General features: G+C 39.7%; 2 protein-coding genes across 2 annotated transcripts in view; one reads left to right on the top strand and one right to left on the bottom strand.

Moving 5' to 3' along the window:
- Positions 1-24,552, bottom strand: part of LOC122652257 (serine/threonine-protein phosphatase PP1-like) — a 52,091-nt gene that overhangs the window by 21,892 nt on the left and 5,647 nt on the right. Inside the window, exons 2-3 of the mRNA XM_043845949.1 lie at positions 9,046-9,605; positions 8,743-8,971 (exon numbers count right to left, since the gene is read on the bottom strand). Coding sequence (XP_043701884.1) covers positions 8,783-8,971; positions 9,046-9,605 — 749 coding nt within the window. The 3' untranslated portion in view covers positions 8,743-8,782. The remainder of the gene's footprint in view (positions 1-8,742; positions 8,972-9,045; positions 9,606-24,552) is intronic.
- Positions 1,306-2,973, top strand: LOC122650719. Its single transcript, XM_043844108.1, has 4 exons — positions 1,306-1,387; positions 1,897-2,099; positions 2,263-2,451; positions 2,551-2,973. The coding sequence occupies exons 1-4, from the start codon at positions 1,306-1,308 to the stop codon at positions 2,971-2,973; spliced, it is 897 nt and encodes a 298-aa protein (XP_043700043.1).

Raw genomic sequence — 24,552 nt, forward strand, 5'->3', positions numbered from 1 at the left:
TTTATTCTTAATTGCATTCTAGATAACTGTTTTTCAAAATCACTTCCACATCATCTTAGTAGATTTAGCCTTCCAGTTCCCCATGGATTCGATCCCTTCTTACCGTTATTCTAGCAGAAATATAGGTTTAATTTTTATACGATAACGACTCGATCAAATTTTGGCACCATTGCCTGGAACTAAAACACGGTTTGCTAAGATTGATTAGTTGTTTCATTCTATTTTGTTTCAATTTTAAATTCAGAATTTTTATTTTTTATTTTCTTCTTTAGTTCAATTTTAGTTCAGCCTAAGTTGTTTTTATTTTGTTTTACAGGCAGCCTAGTTCGCAAAGCAAGGAAGAGTGCACCATCTTCAGCACAACTCGTTGAACTCGCATTCAGCCCTCCTGCGCATCTTGGTTGTGAGTCTTCTTATTGTTAGTTTTCTTTCTTTTTGTAGTTTTTAGTTTAGTTAATGCATGGTCGTCGTTCCTATCAACTTGAATTGGCTGATTTAGACCCTGAAATTGAGAGAACTTTGCGTTTAATTCGGAAAAATAAAAGAATGGGGGAAAACGTACCCAACCAACGCCCATTGAGAAAGCACTTCATTCCCTCGACTTATAAGTCGACCTCATGTATTAGGATTCCTGTTGTTCAGGCAGAGCTCAGTATGAGATTAAGTCTAGTGTTATTCAAATGCTTCCATGCAATGAGGAACCGTATAAGCATCTAGATGATTTTTTAGAAATATGCCCAACTGTTAAAATCCAGAATTTTTTTAAAGATGCTCTTAAATTGACCTTGTTCCCATTTTCCCTCAAGGATAAAGCCAAATAATGACTCAATTCCTTGGATGCTATAGTGATTACTACTCGGGCACAAATGCAACAAGAGTTTTTGAAGAAATATTTCCCCATAGGTTGGACCAATCAAATTCAGCGCGCCATCACTAGCATTTTGCAAATTGATGGTGAGCAATTTCGTGAGACCTAGGAAAGACTTAAGGACCTGATTCGAAAGTGTCCCCATCATGTTGTACCTAAGTGGCAATTAGTTCAATGTTTTTATGATGGACTGACTAATAGACATAGGCAGATGGTAGATGCTTCTTATGGAGGTACTTTCATACATAAGAGCGAGAATAAGGCATGGCAATTGTTTGAGACCCTTAGTGAGAATTCTTTACATCATGTGTCAACTTCTAGAATTGAATCCTCCACCAGTGGACCCAAAAGAGAGGTAGCCTCTATGAGGTAGGTCAATATGTGGCCTTAAACACCAAAGTGGACATGCAATCTGAAAAGTTAGACCGTTTATTGTCATGAGTGATTGTCCTTTAGCTGTGCAATTCCCTAAATATGTTCAAGAACAAGCACAAGCTGCCCAGAATTTCTCTAAACCAGGTAATGATCCATTTTCTAATACCTATAACCCCAGTTGGAGGAATAACCCAAACTTTGCATGAAAACAATCCAATGTTTTCCCAAATGTACCCTATAGGCAGAATTTTTCCAATCAGCAGAATGCCTATAGAGACCCGCAACAACCACTTCCTCAACCTCAGTTTAATTCCACATTAAAGAAAAAAGTGTTACGAGCTCTAAATGGGTTGGACCAAAACACTCAATTTTTACACTCCCATACTCAAATCTCTCGCTAAGCTAGAAACACGGTTAGGTCAGTTAGCTGATGCCATAAGTAGAAGAGAAGAAGATCAACTACCAAGTCAAGTGGTAGAAAATCCTAACAGCCAGCCTAGTGACCGAGTTTTCCATAAACAAGCTAAGGCAGTCATGACTTTAAGGAGTGGCCAAGTATTAGGAACCCCTGAACAAGGACCATGAGATTGAACAAGGGAAGGGTAGAAACCCTGATATTTACATGCCCAGAGACCCTTTTCCCTCTTGTTTAGAATCTCCATCTTCTTCTGCATTTGGCAAGAAGGGTGCAAGAATAGAAGAGATGATGAAATTGTTCAAACAAGTCCAGATCAACCTCCCCCTTCTAGATGCCATCAAGCAAGTTCTAGCTTATGCTAAGTTCTTGAAGGACTTGTGCACTCAAAAGCGTAAGCTGAAGACCCACATTCCTAAGACTATCCATCTTACTGAGCAGGTTAGTGCGGTAACTTCCCACTAAGCTTAAAGATCCTAGAGCACCACTTCTAGCTTACACCATTGGGAACCTCCCCATTGAACGTGCACTCCTTGATCTAGGGGCGAGTGTTAATATTTTACCTAACTTAGTTTATGATCATTTTGAATTTGGAGAATTGAAGCCTACAGAGGTTATTCTCCAACTTGCAGATTGTTTCATTAAAGTGCCTAGAGGTTTCATTGAGGATGTATTGGTTAAAGTAGACGAGCTCTATTTTCCTGTGGATTTCCTAGTCCTTGACATGGAAACACCAACTAATGGGAAACCACAGTCGATTATCTTTGGACGTCCATTCTTGGCTACTGCCAATGTATGCATCAACTATAGATGAGGTGCAATGGATATTTCCTTTGGTAATAGGAAGCTCTAATTGAACATCTTCAATGCTTCTTTATGGACCCAAAATGAGGAAGAGTGCTTCTCCGTTGATGTTATGGATGAGGGAGTAGCAGAGTGCACACTGATGATGTTAGCAGATGACCCATTGAAGCAGTGTTTGACCTTTTCTGGAGGAGATGGTTTTGATATTGATGCGTATACTGCTAAGGTCAATGCGTTATTAGATGCCCCTACTCCTCAGGACTGTCCTTCGTGGACTATCAAGTATGAGTCACTTCTTCCTCTGGTTGAGAAGCCACCATTGAGTTCTGTTGAGTCCCCACCGGTGTTGGAATTGAAACCATTGCCTGATTCATTAAAATATGTTTTCTTGGGATCGAATGAGATGCTACCTGTCATCATTGCTTCCAATTTGACATCTGATCAAGAAAGCCAACTGTTGAGTGTTCTCAAAGAACATAAGGCTGCCATCGAGTGGTCCGTGGCTGATTAGAAAGGTATTAGCCCATCGATTTGTATGTATCGTATCTACTGTGATGATGGTGCTAAACATTTCCGGGATGTGCCGGGATGCGCAAAGGAGATTGAATCCTAACATGCGCGAAGTTGTCAAGAAAGAGGTGGTGAAATGGTTAGATGCAGGCATTATTTACCCCATTTCTGACAAGTGGGTGACTCCCACTCAGGTTGTGCCTAAGAAATCGAGCATCACTGTCATTGAGAAAGACCAGGGTGACAAGATCTCTCAGGTTGGTGGGTATGCATTGATTATAGGCAATTAAATGTCGTCACCCGCAAAGACCACTTCCCTCTCCCTTTCATAGCCCAAATACTTGAGAAATTAGCAGGCCAATGCCATTATTGTTTCCTAGATGGCTATTCAAGTTACAATCAGGTGTCTGTGTGCCCAGAGGGCCAAGAGAAAACCACTTTCACATACATTCGCTTTTAGGCAGATGCCCTTTGGTTTGTGTAATGTACCCGCCACCTTCCAGAGATGCATGATGTCTAAAATGCGCCTCTTTCCCGGTAAGCTACGTTCTCGATGGGATGGTCCCTTTGTTATCACCCCAAGTGTCACCCCATGGTGCTATTTCCAATCAAAATCTGCAAACAGGACACACTTTTACAGTTAATGGGCAGCGTTTGAAGCCCTATGTGGACAGTATTACAAATAGGTAGGTAATTGAGTCTGTTGACTTGATTGACCCGATTTATAAGTTTTCTTGAGTTCCTACACTTTATCTGGCTGAAGACAATAAACTTAGCGCTTGTGGGAGGCAACCCACCATTTTACTTCAGTCTTTGTTTTTCTTAGTTTTTCAGGTAGACAGTAGATAGCTATGGCAGGCGCAGGTTGATGGTCGTAGCGCTCCATTCCACAAGGTTGTATTGCTCCTTCCCTTTGTTTTTATTTGTTTCCCTTTGTTTTCTATTGCTATATTCTTTTTGCATGCCATTGGGGACAATGTCATTTAAGTTGGGGAGGGAGCACAATGAGAACAACTCTGAATTTTTCAAATCCATGCTTAATTCTTCACCTTTAAAGCACACAATGTTGTTGTCAAGAATCATAGCATGAGATTTTGACAGTTTGTCGATCACTTCAACAGTTGGTTAAACATAGAACACTATTTTTCTCTCATTGTTTGTTAAATTTTTCCACTTGAGATAAACATTTCCCATCTTTTGTGAATGCTAATGATGATTCATGTGTAACTATGCAAGCCCAAAATTTAATTTTTATCATGCTTTAAATAAAAATTTTAAAAATAAAAAAAAAAACCTGCACCTTCCTTCTTAGTAACCGGGCCTCTTTGCCACCAGCATTGAGTTTCGCGTCAAACGGTTGGAATGTCCAAAAAATGATGAAAGAAAATTGCTCTTTGATCCAGTCTTGATGATGCAAGTCCAAGCACTAGGAAGAGGAATAAGAAGCCTTGAAAGGGCTGCTGTTTTGTTGCTGTTTTTATTTTTCGTTGGAGCTTCCATACTTGGTGTTTTCTCAGTACTTTAGTTAAGGGTATAATGGTCATTTGACCTTTTTAATTAGTTATTGTTTTATTTCTTCCCCTCCACGATTTCTAAAGGAGGATTTGTTTTTTTAAATCAGATTATAAGATCTGATCATATTGTAATTAGGATTCAGAGCTAGGACTACAACTCCTACTCTGAGTAGGATTGATTGGTTGATTGATGGATCAGCCTTCATTATTAATAAAGCAATTCGTGGGAGGCTCCCCCACAGTTCAATTAAAAGATTTTTGCTTCTAGCTTGCTGCTGCCATTGCCGATTGCTCTCTGAGCTTGCATCCATGCGGATCTCAAGGTGGCACAGGGTGGGTAGACTCCTACGACTCCTTGCATCGTGAAGATCGGGAGGTTTCTTCTAGTTTCAAGTTGCTACCATTGTTCTCTCCAATCCAGTGAGTTTGAAGTTGCAATTTTATTTTAACCTTCTTCTTCTAATCCTCTAACCCTATCCTACCTATACTGTCCAACATTCCCCTCCATTAAACCTACTCCACTTCCCTCTCCATCCATCAAACCTAGCCCTCCATTAAACCTGCAACTTCCACCTTTGAATCATAGCTTAGTTTCTAAGCAACCATCATCCCACCATCAGATCTGTCCTAAACTTTCAGCATACATCCACCACACTCCCCCCTACACTTGATCCTACTTTCAGCCCAATCAGATCACTCAAACCCTAATCCCCCTCACCTCCCACAAAACCCCAAAACCCTAAAACCATTCTAAATTCTGTCTAACCCTAATTAGCCATCAAAACACCCCCAAAACCTGATCGAGTCATCCCCCTACTGCCAGCTACGCTCGACCATAAACCCTGCCCCAAAGCCCCTTCCTAAACCCTAGAATTAGCCTAAAATCTAAAACCTAAAACCCTAACCCTAAAACTGCAGAACCTCTAAACCTATCCAAACCTACTTTCTTTATACCATATTAATCCCCTAAACCTGCATATTAAAACCCTATATAAACCATATCTGAATTCCTAAACCTAACCTTAATTTCATCCTAAACAGTCCACATCTGTAAACAGTTACAGAATTCTGTTTTTTCCTGGTTCCTATTAGGCCTTGCCTATATAGGACTACATTACTTGACTTGAGCCTATTTGACTCAAGTAAGCCTGAGGGGTGTTCTACACCTAATTCCTTAAAGCCCTAGTTTGAGAGTAATTGGCATAAAGCTCGTTACAAGAGCCATCTAGAAAGCTTAAGAGGTCAAGACATTTCACGGATTAGAGTAGTATGTGCTGAAAAAAAGAAGAGAATAAAGCGTGATAATGATTGCATGTATAGTGGGCTTGTGTAGCGCTTGGACATTATGGCTTAATTTAAGATGAGTGGACTTGAGTGTAAAAGTGGAAGTTGGCTGACCATGGGAGAGTTTCTTGTTCTTTGCTTAAGTTTGTGTTGAACTTCATTGGCAGTCTTAAGGATCCTTGTCATGAACTCATTGATAGAAATTTTATTTGCTTTGAATTGGTTGAATTAAGCTGATTTCTTGGGATAGTGGAGTAGTTTTTGTTTTCTTTCACTCGAGAACAAGCAAAAGTGCAAGTGGGGGAGTGAATGAATTACAATTATCATTGTGTGATTTCATTAGGGTTGTAGCTGTAATGAACCGAAGTGTGCACCGGAGATTAATTAATGGATCGATGTGGATTCGAAACCTGAAGATAGTCTTCTTTCATCGTTTCATCGAGTCGTTATCGTATCAAGTCTCAAATCGGCAATAGCATCACGGATCTGCCAAAATCCTCGCTCCATGGCCTGCCGTTGAGCCTCCAACGTTGCCCAAAGAGCTTCAATTCCACGCTTGGCTCTGTTTGGGCGAGGTATTTCTTCTCCGCCGTTAGACATACCAGATCGCTGAAAAACTCTACTACCACTTCACGCAGTCAAAAGTATGGGGGCTAGATGTCGTTCTAGCAATAACAAACCCTCGAATCCACATGGTTACAGAATGCTTATAGAATTCCCAAGGCCAGAAGTATGGGGGCCAGTGTAAGGTTGGAACAACTTAATAAAGAAAGGGCATCATAGTAACAAGGAGCCAAGCAGATCACAGGAATAGGTTCAACTCATTCTGCATCTGGTCCTGGCGGAAGAACAAGAACAAGATTCAAAACCTGGTGTAGGACTTTCAGTTTTGATGGTATTAACCCTTAGACGCTACAATCTGAGTCACCCTAGAATGGTGTTTCGGACCCAAAAGTTTGAGGCTGACAGAGATTGACTCCCTCTATGGCTGAACTGGGTTAGTGCAAAAACACAGTAAACAAAAATGGACAGCACTAGAGTTAGGAAGGAATAGATGATGGAGGAAGAACAGAAGAAGTACAGAACGAAGAAGATGAATCACACCTGTGAAGAGAAGATCAGGGGAGAAGTAGCCGTACTCGATCAATCGCGGCTCTTGGCAGCAACACCAACGAAACTTTCATTCCAATCAAATCTATCCCATCGATGGGGAATGACAACTTCTTACTGGATAACTAAATAACAACCAAATCTCCTATGTAAACCCAACTTCCGTCAAATAAAATAAGATTGCAAAACTTGTAGTAAGATCGATATCACCGAGATCTTGCTTTTATCTCGGTTTCGTGGACTACCGTAACAAGATGCTTGGCAATATATAAATATACCATATCTCAACCGAAATCTCACTATCTCGGCGAGATCTCGGTGCTTGTTTTGATTTCGGTTCATCTCGGTCAAACCAGGCCCATTTCTATTCTTATAAATACCCAATTTTGACCCAGAATTCGACAAAACTCACCTACCTAGTTTGGAAAACTCCTCCAAACAGTTGCTTTTCACTATTTTTGTTGGGAAACGTCACATAAACTGCTGGAGATTGAGGATTGGAGATTGTTGATTGTAGCTTCAAGAACAAAGGAGTTGCATTTCTTGTCAAAAACAGTGTTAGGTAAAAACTCTTCTCAAAAACTATAGTACACTGATGTTTCCATTTATAGGGCTGTTGTGGACGACTTCAAGCGTTACTTCCAGCATAATATGTCATGGCCAGCGTTTGTTATTCAATCAGGGCAGAGCTTGATTCGACAACAGCAACAGCAACAACAACAATGTCATTTTGATGATACGGCCTGATACTTGTTTCAGTACTAGCTTCTAGGATAGTATGATCCTAGGACTTGTTACACTTGTATTTGTTTAATCCATGTCTTTTTCAAAGTTTCAAACAATTATCAACAAACCATGTACGATTATGAATATGATGTCTAATGCATTAAATGGTTTATGGTTTGATGATTTTTAATTCCTAATGCTTAATTAAGTTGTTTTACACATCTACTTTAATTACACATGTTCTAAATATTGTGTGGAATAACCTAGGATAGAGCTCACCTACGCCATAGACCACCAATGTAGGGTCCAAAGTCATAGTTATTTTGGGTTTGAATTTGTAAAAAGTAATGTTTCCATTGTGTTTAGAAGGCCTAAAATAGGATAGACGTCAAGTTTCAGGACCTACCTTGGCCATATGGCCACCAAGTCTTGAAGGGAAAAAATACACCAACTCGCCAAGATCTCAGCAGAACTCGGTTTCGTGGCTGGTCGAAACAATGGGCGAAACCGAGTCCTAAAACCTTGTAGGTATCTAAATAACAACTATATCTCCTATGCAAACCCAACTTCCCTAGAACAAAATAAGATAACCAAAAATTACAAAGATAATCCAAATGCATAACCAACTTCCCTAAAATAAAACAAGATTGCAAAAATTACAAAGATAATTCAAATACCCTACATAATCCTACAGGTAACTCATCAAAGTTGAATGAAAGATTGTGTTTCTACTGCTGATCCTTAGTACTTGAAGGTGCCTATTCCTTCAATAATATTGGATCAGACCTTGAACTACGGCCTGTCCAAGGAGCATTTCATACCAACCCACCTATAATCCGCATAGTACCACAAACACCCTACCATCTACTGCAGTCCTTATACTTCCACCTATTTTAGGTGCTGCTTGGTCTGTGCTACATCACATGCTCTCAACCATTTTTTAATACAGCAATTCTACACAAAAACCAGTTAGTATGAACAATTTTATCAAGAAAAAGAAAAAAACAAAACAAAATACTAAGAGCGACCTACAATGTAGAGAATCCATCCACATTTTGATAAAATATTACCATTAGTGGAACAAAACAAAATATTAAGATTTAAGACTGGAAAGTAAGTAAAATTATGTCACTAACCTTTACAATACTAGGAAGTACCAGAACTTCAGAAACGAATTCAGATTTTTGTAGACATCATGAATTTTGTTTTTCTTTCAGCAGGCTTTAGAATTTGGAAGGAGCACATTAAACTTTCATCTACGCTCATCATTGCACCAGCATTATCAAATTCACCACAGTAATTTGGGGCTGAGAATATTGTAACAAGTTGTCTATCAGCAAAGAATTCATAGCCATCTTCCACAACCTGGAAAAAGGAAATATATCAGTATACAGGATCTCAAAAAAAAGCAAAAAAGGTAGTGTCTAAATGTCAATAACCTGATGGGCACGGCAGACAAGGTCTAGATCATGCTTCATCAAGAATTCTGACACTATATCAGGGCCGAAGGTGTATGAAACTCCTCTGTCGTTCATTCCCCAGCCCTTAACTTCTCTACCTGGATCAGACCAGAGTAAATCACAAAGCAAACCAGTATCTGGAACATCAGTTGGCCTTGTTAAGTTTTTTATTTGCTCCAAGTTTGTCAGATCAGGGGACAGGCCACCATGCATGCATAATATCTTGTCATCTATAAGAGCTGCCACAGGGAGGCAGTTAAAACAATCCGTAAAGGCTTTCCAAAGTCTCACATTAAACCGCCGTTTGCATTCATCATAAAATCCATATATGCGATTGATAGAAGCACATTCATGATTTCCCCTTAAAAGAAAAAAGTTTTCGGGGTATTTTATTTTATAAGCAAGCAAGAGGCATATAGTTTCCAAACTCTGCTTCCCACGATCCACATAATCTCCTAAGAATAAATAATTGGCTTGGGGAGGTAAGCCCCCATACTCGAAAAGCCTTAAGAGGTCACCATATTGCCCATGAATGTCACCTGAAAATTCAGAAGAATTGCAAGATTAGAAACTACCTAGTCTGTTGAGAAAAAATTTAGATTTGTAACAGGGAGGAAGAATACACAAAGGAGAAATAAATCCCCTCAAACTGTGCAATTGGATTCTAATTGTGGCCCATATAGCGAACCTAGCATGGTTTTCCGAACCCCGGGATCGCATTAAATCCCCTCAATCAGTGCAATTGAAAAGGCATTCTTTTGAGTTTTTCTTAATAGATATTTATGAGGTGGGTCTTACTATTATACTCTTCTAAATGTAGCCTTGGAATCCTAACAAACTCAATTAATCTCATTTAAGTCCCAAAGCTAGAAATCACCAAGTACTCTTATATTTTTTTTTAAGTAAAACCTCAGTACACTAAAATGAAATAACCATCGATAAACAATAAGGCTATATCTCATATATAGCTCAACTAGTAGCTGGTCCCTCATTTGACTGTTAGCTTATGAATTGGTGTATTACATCCATATAGTTGAAACACGCTAAAGTTCTTAAACCCCCCCCCCCCGGATAAAAAGAACCCAATATTATATCTTTTTTAGTTTTAATAAAACCAGGAACAAGTCCGTTATTATTGAGGGATATGTATTAATAAATGATAATATGCTAAGTTTTTTTAGCTTTTTAGTAAACCCGTGAAAAAGTATATAGTGAGTGTTCTCTATAAAAACTATAACATTGTAGATACAAGCATATAACTGATGGATCATTAAAAGATAGAGTTAGAGTCCCCAGCTAATGATATAGATTCAACTAAAAATCACTAATTTGAAATATTTAGAAGTGGGAACTGTCAGACTACACTGCAAATTGTGCATTGACAATGACGCATTTCCACACAAAGATCACCAGAGATTGATATATTCTACCTATACGGCTATACTCCATGGTATGTGTGGTCTTGAAATTGACCTCATTACCAAAGACTCCAAAATACTTTTTTTTTTCTTTGGTAGAGTTTATGACCTAAACTATGATGCAGAGCATCCTGCTGATCCACCAGCGACAAGGAGGCCAGACCACTATTTTGCCAAGAAATACCCTAGGCTGAAGGCACAGTCCAAGCCCACCAGCAGGCAGCAGCAGCCGAAGGCCCAGACCAGCAAGAAGTTCCAGCCCAAGTTCCCAATTGGGCCCAGCAAGAACTAAGCTTTATTTTGGACCCAACCAGTCCAATCATGGACTCTTGGGGCTGCCAAGTTGGGCCCACAAGTCAACAAGAAGTCTTTTCAACTTTCTAGATTTATTTCTTGTTTCTTGTTTCTTGTTCCTAGGTTCTTGTTTATTGTTCCTAGATGCATGGGGAATGTTTTCTATGTAATGGACTAATGGGTACTCCACTAAGTTGGGAATACCAACAGTCCATTGATTACCATATATGTATCTAAGGGTTTTTGGAAGCTCTTCCTCCCCTACAAATACAAATCATGGAAGGCTGCTTTGGCATTCCAGAATTCATCAAAAAAAGAAAAAAGACTTAGTCCTCTTCCCTTTAAGAAATGCTTGTGAGTTTATCAAGTGGCCTAGGTGGGACTCCTATGATGGGACACTAGTGAGACTCTAGTTGTCTTAATTATCTATCCTTCTACCATTTCCAGTTTAGACTACCAATCACAGCAGCCAATCTGCAAGTAAGTTCATCAAACTATCCTATAATCTGTCCCTGCACCCTTCTTTCATTTACAACCCTTTCTGCCCATATAATCCCACCCATCCGTAACCCCTCTTTCCTCTAACCTCACACAACCAGAATCGGTCTTGGATTGTAGTCCTTTTAGGTCTCCAACAAACTATGCATCATAGCCCTATTGTGGTGTGAGCTAAGGGTGTCAATTGGGACGGTTCCCGGTATTTGGGACGGGACAGTACCGGTTCCGATATCAAAAGTGTCAATCCCAGTACCATCCCATTTAGTTAACGGGACCAAACCTAGATCCCAGTCCTGATTACTAGCGGGACGGGACGGTACCGGTTCTTAAACGGTTCTAGGCACTGTAAAAAAAGGGAGAAAAAGTTTAATTGTTTCTAACAAGGCAGGGTTATTAATGTTGTGGAATTTTTTCACTATCATGAAATTTAAATTGTCTATTGCTTTTTATAAAGCAACTTAAATTATGAAATCATAGTTTTACTTCTTCAAACTCCCTAAGATCACATGTAATAAGCTTCTCATTTTTTAAATCTAGAGAAGTCCTACAAAATGGAAGAATGCCATTGTATTTCCTCTTTGATTTTCTGAAACAAAACTCTATTTATCACACATGTCACATGGTAGTATGGTACGAAGTACGAAGTGCAAAAAGGAATAACCTGGTAGATGTAGTTGGTCGAGGGAGGAGGGAGGAGCATTGTAGCAGGTTCTGTGAGGAGAGACTTCAAGCTACGGCTGTTGACCTATTGTTCCTCTTTGTATTCAAAAGACAATTAATGAAACCCTAACGAGCTATAATTCTTATACCTTTTTTTTTTTTTAAAATCTTATATACTCTTTCTTTTTAAACGGTACTAGTAGTTTCGGTACCATTCGGTACCTAATTGGTATTTCGGTACTGGTACCGTTGGGAATCCCGTCCCAGAACCGTCCCGTCCCATTTATCATTCGGTACCAAAATCAGATACCAGTACCGTCCCATTTATTAATGGGACGGTCCAGTACCGGGTTTTAGCAGGACGGTATTGGGACAGTTCCCGGTTCCGGTCCCAAATTGACACCCTTAGTGTGAGCCCAGGGTTGAAACCTAAGGTTGGGGTCGCTATGGGCCCCATAGCCGTCATGGTGTCTAGGCAACCAAAGGCATTGGAGGGGGCCTAGACACAAGGCAAAATCAAAAAAGAGACCAAGGCGCCTGGACGCCTAAGCCGACGCCTTGACAACTATGATGGCACACCCAAACACTAAACAAATCAAATGATATGGTCAATGGCAATCTCATAATTATTTGAAGTTATGGCCCATTGAATTAGAGGACAACAGAATCTAGACTCAATGGTAAAGAAAATTTGATGAGGGATCTTTTCTATAATGAATAGTACGGGTTGAATAAAATAAACTAAGTTCAATGACCAAAGGCATTTTTGTAACTCAAGTAACAATCACCACCAAAATAAAGAAGACATAATCTTCAACCTCCCGAAAAAGGTGAGGAACAGAAACCCAGCAGAACCATGAATCAAACCAAGAGAGAAATCTCACTCATTCCACCATGGTGGATGGCCAGTAGGGGAGAAGGGAATCTGAAAGAAAAAAAAAAGAGTTGCAGGGGGAGAGAGAACAAATCGCATAAGGAGGAAGGGGGGAGAAGAAGAAGATGGCCACACAACCATTGCTAAGGCATTGTACGTCACCGGTAGCAATAAACAAAACTCAAAATTCTATTCATCAAATCTGCCACTTGCATGGTTACAAACTGGTATTTAAAGAAAATTAAAACTCTTAATTATAAACTAAAACTGAAAATTAAATTCCTAAATCAACTCTACTATTAATTAGCCTATTAAAACTAAAGTATGGAAAAGACTCTACCACTAAGTAGCCCATTTAAAATAAAAGATTACAAGATAAAATCCCAACTAATTAAAAACCTAATAAATAATAAATGAATAAATTAAATATTCTACTGAACTCAAAAACCCAATTGGACCCGGTTCATCATCACATGGATACCCAAATGGTTTGTGTCGGTCCTAGGCAGTGCACCTGCATCACACCATGTTTTGACAGAGATTCCTAGGGTTAATTCGTAACTACAGCCAATATTACAATGATCAATAATCGGAATCATAGGTGGGAAGAATGAGATGAGAGTTGGACCTGCAACTGTTTGAGGCAATAAAACCAGAATTGAAAAGAATCAATCGAGCTCTGTTATCCAACCACTGATCGACTTGGAATTTCAGGTGTGGGGTCACAAGTTAATAGACCTACGGATTCCATTTAACCGATACCCAAAACAGGAGGTAGAAAACCCAATAACAGATCTACACTCAAAGCCAGGAGGTAGATACCGGTGATGCAGATAAGTTACCTAAAGGGCTTAATTTATTGAAAATAAGCTCTGGGTTGGCTTATGTAGGTGTTGGGGTTTTTATCCCGTGGATTTACTTTGTAATTGGCCAATTTAATGAGCTTAAAATATGGGTAGAAAGTAGGAAAACAAGATTTACTTCAATAGTTTAGTTAGAGTCCTATTTTGAGTCTGTTACTGTTGAAATATGTAATCCAGAATACCGTGGGGGTATTTTGGTCCTTTTGGGGTAGTTTTATTCCTATGTTATTCGTTTTAAGTGGCTGCTCTTATAGAGACAGCCAGTTAGGGGTAATTATGTCTACAGTTGGCTATGTGGGTTTAGTCCCACATCGCCTAGTTCAGTCCTTTGTAACTTTCCCCTCTATTATAAATAGAGGGGCTTACCTATCAATAAACATAACATTCTATTCTCTCATTCTCTCTTTCTAACCCACGATTCTTCCAACATGGTATACCAAGGTTCAACCATCATGGTATCAGAGCAGGTCTGATCTAGGTTAGAAAAAGAGAAAAAACCCTACTCCATCTCTTCAACTCTTTCTCGGCTTCTCCTTCTTCTGTTTTTTTTTCCTTCTCATCCTTGTAAGGGGGCAGCACTAATGAGGTAAATATAATATCCAATGATTTAGTAGCTGCCCTCCTCCATTATATCTATTTTTTTCTATTAAAAACTGTTGGAACCATCTCTGCAATTTGGAGTTTCCCAGAATTCTTTGGAGATCAGAACCTTATCATCATAGAAGACTGACCTTCCACCATTGGAGCTCCCTTTACTATCTTTTCCAGCACCTTACTACCCTATTCTAGTGTCCTACTTCCCTTTTTTCTTTTTCTCCATCACTCATTAACCATTCAAGCCCCCTTCCCCACAATCGATCTCAACTTTTAGGGTTTTGTTAAAAACCCTGACTTTAATCGATCTTAGGGGAAGGGATGTCCTATCTTGCTGATTTTTTTAGGGGACTTTTATCACCATCAGAGGAGTATTCGACCCAAGTTTCAGCATCAATCATGGATTTATTATTGAAAAAAATTCAGGCTCATCTCATGGCTCGATTTTTCCAAATATCAACCTATTTTACTGATTCCTATGTGGCTGGCTGCTTAAACTACCTATTGGATCTGCTGAGTTATTATCTTATATTTGCTGGTTCTATTGATTGGCTTCTGTAAGCATGACTGGTTGACATGATATTGCTACCTTTATGTGGACTACTGCTGCCCTATTATTGAGATTGAGTATCCTTCTATTGGAGATCGAATTTCTTTCATTGCCGAAGACTCGAATCTACTACCCTGGAGATCAGCTTATTTGGGATTACAACAGTGTGTTCCAAGGTTATTGGTTGCAACTATGAACCTATTCAGTTGTGTGAAGCTCTTCTATTGGTTCATATCCAGCTTACTTTTGGAGCTTGATCCTAGCATTATTCACTAATTCAGATCTTATCCAAGTTTTTGTTGAAGCTTATTACATCAATTATGTCTAGATATCTTCGTCAGTTCTATTTAGCATGTGAGAGTTTATAAATTGGAGTTTTGCACACTTGTTCTTCCTTGTTTAAAGATTGATCAAGCCTTGAAGATTAGAGTCTTTCCTTACTCCAAATCAGATCTGTATACTTACAGATTTGACTATTAGAGTTAGGTGTTTCTCCCCTGCAGGAGTTTCCATAAAAAATGTTTGTTTGATCGTTTGAAGATGGTAGACAATTTCTATGTTGCATTGTTTTTCTCCATAATTCATTATCCCACTGCTTCTTTTCACTTCACCACCTCTCATATCATACCTTTGGCATATACCCATAACCACCTTGGAAGTTTATAGCATTCTCTAAATTGCCATTTCTTCTCTTTCCATTACCCTAAGCACTTTTTGGAAAATTCTGGAATATAATACTTTTGCCCTATCATTTACATCATCTCTGTTATGTCCACGTGTACTACTACATGTGCGGGGAAATTATGTACAGTACACCAACAAACATTGTAGAAGCAGAACCTGCAGGAACACTTGGTGCAAAACATAGAAGATCAGAGTTTCCACCATTGCCATTGGGTATCTCCTTTGTTATTGGGTTGAGTTTGCCGTAAGGGGGAGATTGAAGTATTAAAGTATTGAAGATGTTTGGTTATTGCCTGCCTATATGAGGTTCTACAGTTGGGTTGATCATTTCTGCTGCCCGATTTATTTGTTTCCGCTGCTTGCTGCCCTAGTTGCTTATCTTCAAGATTATCAGTCAGAGATTCATCACTGGACAGCTGTTGAAGATTGGTGAAAGTTTGCTGATCAAGTCTGCCCAGGTTTTGAAGATCTATTTTTCAAGTTCTTGAAGGTTTATTTGGGAGCTGCATTCATTTATCAAGCTGGATTCTGCTGCAACTTAGTTTCTTCCCATTTTGTTCAAATTAGGCATTAATACCTTGTATGCGCCAACTTGAGGAGGAGTGTTAGCATTATTATGGAGTTCTTTTTTTATTTAGTTCAAGCTGGATTTTCCTTTTTCTCTTATTTGTATAATCCAGCTTGTGGGGGAGTGTTGAAATATGTAATCCAGAATACCGTGGGGGTATTTTGGTCCTTTTGGGGCAGTTTTATTCCTATGTTATTAGTTTTAAGCGGCTGCTCTTATAGAGACAGCCAGTTAGGGGTAATTATGTCTACAGTTGGCTATGTGGGTTTAGTCCCACATCGCCTAGTTCAATCCTTTGTAACTTTCCCCTCTATTATAAATAGAGGGGCTTACCTATCAATAAACATAACATTCTATTCTCTCATTCTCTCTTTCTAACCCACGATTTTTCCAATAGTTACTCTGTTTGTTTCATTATTTTAGTTTCCTAGTCACTTTATGTTATATTAGTTAAAGATTATGTTAGGCCTTTCCTTTTTAGTGTTTGAGTCTTCTATGTAAGTTTATAAAGGGCTACAGCCTTGTACACGAATTTGATTAATGAGATTGAGAAGAAAAAAAACATAGCTTTGTGCTTTGCTCTGTGAGAGAGTATGGTGAGATGCCATTGGTGAGAGGCCGTGGATGAGAGACCCGGGAAAGAGTGGGATACTCGATTTCAATCGATTTCATTGTGTGATCTATTACAAGTTCATCAATTGTTGGCTAGTATTTTGAAGATCAAATCAGCATTAAACTTTATTCAATAAGATCCTGCCTGGGACTAGGTCCTTCGTGATCCAGCCTTACATTATTTGGTATCAGAGCCCATCACCTCCTAGGGTTGATGTTAATACAACGAAGATGAAGTCAGAAGTACCTTACTTTGTTGGACAGAGGGATCTGTTCTTCTTGATTGGTTGGATTCTCTAGAGGACTATTTTGGCTGGTACAACCCAGCAGAGGAGCCGAAGCTTAGTGATGTAGGGAAAAACATAGAGACTGGGGTTCCTACAAAGGCCGGTTGGGTAGGCTATACTGAAATGAATAAACCTTAGGGATGAGCTGTAAACAACGACTGGCAGCAACATACATGTTAAACAAGGAGATTAAAAAAAAAAACAAAAAGACAGAATTTAATGAAGCAATGAACAATAGAAATCCTAGCTAACATGCAACAACTTAACATAGCATCAATAGGGAAATATAGGGATAGGGAACATGAGCAGCATAATACAAATTGAGGGCAAGTTCATTCACAATTCCGAAAACAATGGGCGCCATGTTAGGTCATAAATATGCAGCCAATAAATAAAGAAACAGCAAGATATTCAATGCAAATAATCCTCAAAACTGTGTAAGAGTTAATAAAGCCATAAACAGGGGAGGGAGAATTAATTCTGAAAATCGTGGGGGTGGGAGATAATATTCATGGACAACAGTAGGTGGGGAAGAAGAAGTAGAAGAAAATAGAAGAAGATAATGGGAGAAAAAGAGAAGATCGACTTACCTTAGCACACTAAGAAGAGACAAAGAGAGGAGGAGAAGAAGAGAGTGCTGCACGATGGGAGACAGAGTCGTTGGAGAAGAGTCCAAGAAGTATTTTTCGGAATTCATCAAATCTGATTTGGCCGAAGCCTTACAAGCTTTTATAGACTAAAAGAATAAAAGAAATCCTAACCTAATCGATAAAATAGGAAAGAAATAAGATTCCTAATCAATGAACTAGGAAAGAAATAAAATTACATCCCAACAAATCCTAAGAGAATAAAATCTACTAAGTAAAAAAGTAAAAGTAAAAATATCATAGTAACTAATATGAATCGCAAGTGGCCATGTGGGGCTGAACCAATCGAACCAATATAACCGAAGACCAGAAAAATAAATCGATTTCAATATGGGGCCAGTTTTGGTGATTCGATTGTTCCACCTAGCAATACTATAGCCTCTAAACTCATCATCCATCCACAACTGGACTGAAGTAGGTTGATCTCTGCGTCGCCGTCTTAGTCTTTGATATACTTTAAATTCTCAACCTTGGCTAATGTCCTCATCATTTAGGTTTGTTTAGTTCCGAATGATGGGTCGTGCTAGACAATGGTGGAAATTCCATGAAGAGAGACTCAGAGTTGGAAGATGTGAACCTAGGACTTGTAATGTAGCTCTAGATAGGAGAAAAATCCCACTAGAGGCCAAGCAATAGGATTAAAAAAGGGCTGCTGGTTTGATTGGGCAGTTTGGGGTTGTTTAGGGCAAATTTAGGGTTTAGGCTAGGGTTAGGGGTGAATGTGATATATGGTACTGATCAGCAGGTCTCGGGGATTATCTTGATATAAAAATATTGGGATTTATATGAGTTTCAAATTCCTGCAGAATTGGGGTTAGGGTTTCGGGTTTTAGAAATTAGGAAAAATTACCAAAACTAGGGTTTCAATTGGGCTGTGAGGACTGGGATTGGGATCGAGTTTACTAAACAGGGAGGGGAAGTTTCGATCTAAATATGGGCTGGTTCTGATGGTGACATCAGGCTGTGAGGATTTTACACTATTTTAGGGTTTTGTAGGGAATGAAGGGAGTTAGGGTTTAGATGATTAAAACAGAAATTAAAGGGGGATTGAATGGGGAAGGAGAAGGAATGGAAAACAGAATTTAAATTCAAACTTACCATAGGATTCCACCGGCAGCAGCTTGAACAATGAAGGATAGAGCCACCTTCAAAGAGAGAACCTCCTAGCCGTCACGGAGTAAGGAGTCACAGGAGATCTACCTGTCCTTCTTCCTTGATAGATCCACAAGGCAACACTCCAAGGGGTTGGAGCAGCAGCAGCAGCAAACAGTCTTTTGTTTTTAAAAAATTCAATTGTGAGGGAGCCTCCACGATTTATTATATTTATAATATGGCTAATGCCAAGTCCTACTACAAATTAAAGTCTTCTCCTTCACAAAATCGTGGAAGGGAGAGATTTAGATCTAACTTAACTAATTAAAAACAGTAAATTGACAAAGATACCCCTACTAACTTAAGTTAAGAACTAATTAACTAATTAACTGAAATTGGACCACTTGAACCAATTGGATACAACCAATTCTACACCGGTTCAATCTAAAACCGGTTCAATCTAAAAACAGAAAAATAAAGCTAAATATGGAGAATACTAGCAAACAAACCTACTCTACGGCTCCCTAATCAAGCCCTAAGTTCAAGACTTCTTCTTCTTCTTCCTACTTGGAGCTGCATCAACTCTCCCCGTCTTGAAAGCATTCATCTCCGATGAATGGCTGGAGATCATATAATGGTCTTCCAAATCAGGATCAAGGTTCTTGAGTTCATCTTCAGCGGATGGTTCAAGCATGTATGCGGACAGCAGCTCTTTGACGGATGAAGAATGCTGGAACTCTGGCTGGGCAGCAGCCTCTTGAAGTATCACATGAACACCTCGTATATCATCATCATCAAAATAATTAGCCACATCATATTCATTATCAAGAGGGAGTGCATGACTATGATGTGCGCCCTTTGATAGGCTTCTTCTTGTGTGGGCAGTCCTTAGCAATATGCCCCTTGTCTTGATAGTGGTAACAAGTGAAAGGGTCATTACGGCCCGTAGGAGCTTTGCCCCTATCATCAACACGTGGAGGAACAGCAGGGCGGGAGGTGCTGCCTATAGAGGGATCTTGTCGTGAGGTACTAGTGTTGATATAGGCCGGCTTGGAAGTAGAACCCGGCTATTTACTTGAAGCTAGTAGCTCCTCTGCTTTCAAGGCCTTCTCAAAGCAATCTCGAATGTCTGCAACGTCAATCACCCCAATTGCCCTGTTGATCTCACTTGACAAACCCAACCTGAACTGGGAAAGCATTTGGATGCCTTCCTCCCTAATGTCAGTGCGAGAAGAAAGAGCATCAAATTGCCTCATGTACTCAATTACAATCTTGGTCCCTTGGCAGAGGAAGTTAAATTGATCCTGTAGCTGAGACCTGAAGTGCTCTGGCAAATATTGCTTACTCAAGTCGTATTTCATGTCTTCCCAAGTGCGGGGTGCAGTACCATCAAAGTCCATCTCTCTTTCAGTGGTTCTCCACCACTCACATGCTGGTCCGACAAGTTTAGCAAGGACTAACTTCATTTTCCTCTCTTCAGACAGATCATACCAGTCGAAGTAATCATCTATTGCAGCAAGCCAGTCATAAAATACCTGGGGCTCAGGGTGACCATCGAATTCTTTCAGCTCAAGCTTCACCTTCTGGTTGTCTGTGTAGCGCCAATTAGGGCCCTGGTCTCCAGTGAAGTAGGACCTCATATACTCCTCAAAAGTAGGCTGGCGACCTCTATTTCTGTCCCGGTCTTCTCTATCTCTGTCTTTGTAGCCTCGGTGGTAATCTATGTGTTCCCGAGAGGGCTCACGGGCATCTCTAGGTCTGTCTCAACGACCTTTATAATAATCTCTACCATCCCTGCCATCTCGGTCAGTCCTAATTCTGTCCCTGTGACCTCTGGGTCCATCTCTATAACCCCTGTAATCATCTCTAGGGCTCTCATCTCTATCGGGCAGCCTCTGTACCACTGAATGGAGTTGGTACCTATCTTCTTCTATAGGTAAGTTGCTGTCTCTATCAAGGGGAACCCTTTGTTCTTCTAATCGCTGCACCCTAGCTATGATGGCATCGGCAGCAGCCTTTTGGGCTTCAGTTACAGCCCTCTGTTCAGCAGTAAAATTTTTGGAACAAGTCCATCATAGCAGCCATAGGGTCTGGTGGATGTGGCAGCACTGTATTGTGCACTGGATTGCCATGTTCAACCATGCCTCTGATACCAAAATAATGTAACTCTAGATAGGAGAAAAATCCCACTAGAGGCCAAGCAATAGGATTAAAAAAGGGCTGCTGGTTCGATTAGGCAATTTGAGGCTGTTTAGGGCAAATTTAGGGTTTAGGCTAGGGTTAGGGGTAAATGTCATAAATGGTAATAATCAGCAGGTCTAGGGGATTATTTTGATATAAAATATTATGATTTGGATGAGTTTAAAATTCCGGCATAATTAGGATTAGGGTTTCGGGTTTTAGAAATTAGGAAAAATTACCAAAACTAGGGTTTCAAGTGGGCTATGAGAACTGGGACTGAGATCGAGTTTACTAAACAGGGAGGGGAAGGTTCGATCCAAATATGGGCTGGTTCTGATGGTGACATCAGGCTGTGGGGATTTTAGACTATTTTAGGGTTTTGTGGGAAATGAAGGGAGTTAGGGTTTAGATGATTAAAACAGAAATTAAAAGGGGATTGAATAGGGAAGGAGAAGGAATGGAAAACAGAATTTAAATTCAAACTAACCACAGGATTCCATCGGCAGCAGCTTGAACAATGAAGGATAGAGCCACCTTCAAAGAGAGAACCTCCAAGCCGTCACGGCGTAAGGAGTCACAAGAGATCCACCTGTCCTTCCTTGATAGATCCACAAGGCAACACTCCAAGGGGCTGGAGCAGCAGCAGCAGCAGCAGCAAACAGTCTTTTGTTTTTCAAAAATTCAATTGTGGGGGAGCCTCCACGATTTATTATATTTATAATATGGCTAATGCCAAGTCCTACTACAAATTAAGGTCTTTTCCTTCACAAAATCGTGGAAGGAAGAGGTTTAAATCTAACTTAACTAATTAAAAATAGTAAATTGACTAAGATACCCCTACTAACTTAAGTTAAGAACTAATTAACTTAAACTGGATCACTTGAACAAATTGGATACAACCAATTCTAAACCGGTTCAATCTAAAAACAGAAAAATAAAGCTAACTATGGAGAATACTAGCAAATAAACCTACTCTACAGCTCCCTAATCAAACCCTAAGTTCAGGACTTCTTCTTCTTCTTCTTCTTCTTCCTACTTGGAGCTACATCAACTTGAGAAGAGATGAAGTACAAGTTGAAGAACAAGTACCTGCCGGAATATGTCCACAGAAAGTTATCCCTTCAACAAGATTACCACCAAAAGGCATTTACACTTGAAGAGAGCATGAAGCAACTAATAGACCAAATGGCCTCTTTTGAGCAAACATTTAAAGTCACATTTGGTCCCTACTGCCCTCCACCTCCAATGAATGCTACCATAGCAGTTGTTGAGGTTTTGAAGATGGAAGAGCAACAAGAGAAGAAACCTTCAATTAGTGAACCAGAACATGAAGTTGAGGTTAATGTTGAAGAGGTTCTAGAAAAATCAGTCAACAAGGAAAAGTCAGTCCTTAAAGTTTCAAATGTCAAGGCTTACATTGAAGAATTTGAAGCAAGCAAAATTGAGGCAGTGAACGATGTGAAACTTGGCACTACAGTAAACGAGGTGGTTGAAGAATCATCTAAACTAACTGAGAACCACCAGGAAAACAAACCAAAAGAGCTCCACGTTGCATCAGAGGTTGAAGAGGTCTAACATACAATTGTAGAAGACCCCATGGACATGACTGCTGATTTTGAAGTCGAGCACATAGAGTTCGACAGGCCACCAGAGTTTTTTGAAGAGAAAGTTTCATGCCTTGAAGACTACATTCCTAACATCCACAAGCTGTCTGAATACTGTTATGGTTTGAAGATAGAGATGTTCACCATATAAAGTTGATTCTTCAATTTTGCAAAATTCGAGGTTGAACTTTTTTCAAGCAGGGGAGAATTGATGCAAATAAATTACCTAAAGGGCTTATTTTATTGAAAATATGCTTTGGGTTGGGTTATGTAGGTGTTGGGTTTTTTATCCCATGGATTTACTTTGTAATTGGCCAATTTAATGAGCCTAAAATATGGGTAGAAAGTAGGAAAACGGGATTTAATTCAATAGTTTAGTTAGAGCCCTGTTTTGATTCTGTTTCTTTCTTCTTTTTTTAGTTTCCTAGTCAGTTTATGTTACCTTATTAGTTAAGGATTGTATTAGGCCTTTCCTTTTTAGTGTTTGAGTCTGTTTTTGAGTCTTCTATGTAAGTTTATAAGGGGCTACAACCTTGTACATGAATTTGATTAATAAGATTGAGAAAAGAAAAGAAAATAGCTTTGTGCTTTGCTCTGTGAGAGAGTGTGGTGAGATGCCATTGGTGAGAGGTCATGGGTGAGAAACCCGGGAGAGAGTGGGATACTCGATCCAATCCTATCCTTCTTCTCTATTTTCTATTTTCTTCTTTGTTTCTATTTCAATCGATTTCATTGTGTGATCCGCTACAAGTTCATCAATTGTTGCCTAGTATTTTGAAGATCAAATCAGCATTAAACTTTAGGGAAAAATATCTCTACTTGGTGGTGTTTCCTATGCCCTCTCACAAGGCACCGTGAATTGATGCCTCTGCCCCCTGGGTAGATACCCAGACGTGCTCCCCCATTGGCCCAAACGCTTGTGTGAAGACCATACAACTAAGTAGAGATCTCATGCCCTAAACTTTATTCAAGATGATCCTGTCTGGGGCTAGGTCCTTGGTGATCCGACCCTACATTAACCAGTCATGATTGAATTTTCAGAGAAGGGTCGTTCAACAGAGATGGTTTCAGAAGCCAAGGCACTAAAGTTAAAGTTACCCCATGTAGGGAATTCACGCTCACAACCTGAAGGAGAACAAGGGCAGAACAAATTATTTGTTCCCCCTTAGGTCTAAACCAATCTGACATGGAAGAGGAGATAAAAGGAAATCAAAGAAGGGAAGAGTTCACGGCCAGCAAGCCCTCGCACACATCAATAGGCAACCACTTCATTAACTCAATTTTCTATTTCAGTTTATGCAATTCTCATCAATTGTCCATCATATAAATAAGAAGAAAAGACATCTCAAAATAGAAACCTACTCTACTTAAAAAATTAGAATAAACTCACATTGGAAACACAATATAATATCCTATGTAACCTACCCAAATAAAAGATTACTCTACCATCCCCTTTAGAGCAGAAAACCAGGTTAGACCCGTTGCATCTCCATTTGGGTCGTTCCAGTCCAACCATGCTAAGGCAACTGCATCAGCTCACCTCCTCTGAAAAGAACACGACGGAGTCGAGTTCGGATGGATACTGAGGATCCCATTCGAGTCAACTCATTTGACGAGAAATGATCTGGCGGTCTGCTTGAGCTTGATGGCGGGAAGGTTCTTTGTAGGAAGAAGTTTCATCTCAATCCGTTTAAAACAATTGGATTTAAACAGTCCGCTTGAGCTACAATGAGATTATATTCCTATTGAGAGGCTGGGGTGATTGGTGAGACACTAGCCTAAGCTTGGGGTGAGACTCTTGAAGTCATATCCTTCTTCAAGTCTCAATAGGAACATAATCTCATAGCTCTAACTTAGCATTAATCCCTTCTAGCCTAACTTAGGCAGTCGATAGGATGTCGCACTGATCTGAGGATGCAAACAGTTTCAAAACTAGGCCACTAATACCTCCTCATCCCACTCAAAATCAGATCCAGTGGTTTGATAAAACAATATGGCGCCAGGTACTCCTCAACTATCATGTTGTCCTGCCTCAGCTACGCAAACTTGAGGTGCATTCG

Source organism: Telopea speciosissima, chromosome 2, assembly GCF_018873765.1.
Source record: "Telopea speciosissima isolate NSW1024214 ecotype Mountain lineage chromosome 2, Tspe_v1, whole genome shotgun sequence".
Classification (NCBI taxonomy): domain Eukaryota; kingdom Viridiplantae; phylum Streptophyta; class Magnoliopsida; order Proteales; family Proteaceae; genus Telopea; species Telopea speciosissima.

What these genes read in the sequence shown, in the direction of transcription:
- LOC122650719 (XM_043844108.1), top strand. Translation starts at nt 1,306, where the DNA reads ATGAGTGATTGTCCTTTAGCTGTGCAATTCCCTAAATATGTTCAAGAA. An exon ending in CTATCCATCTTACTGAGCAG is followed by an intron (nt 2,100 to 2,262) that starts GTTAGTGCGGTA and finishes GGAGAATTGAAG; the next exon opens with CCTACAGAGGTTATTCTCCA. An exon ending in CATTCTTGGCTACTGCCAAT is followed by an intron (nt 2,452 to 2,550) that starts GTATGCATCAAC and finishes ACCCAAAATGAG; the next exon opens with GAAGAGTGCTTCTCCGTTGA.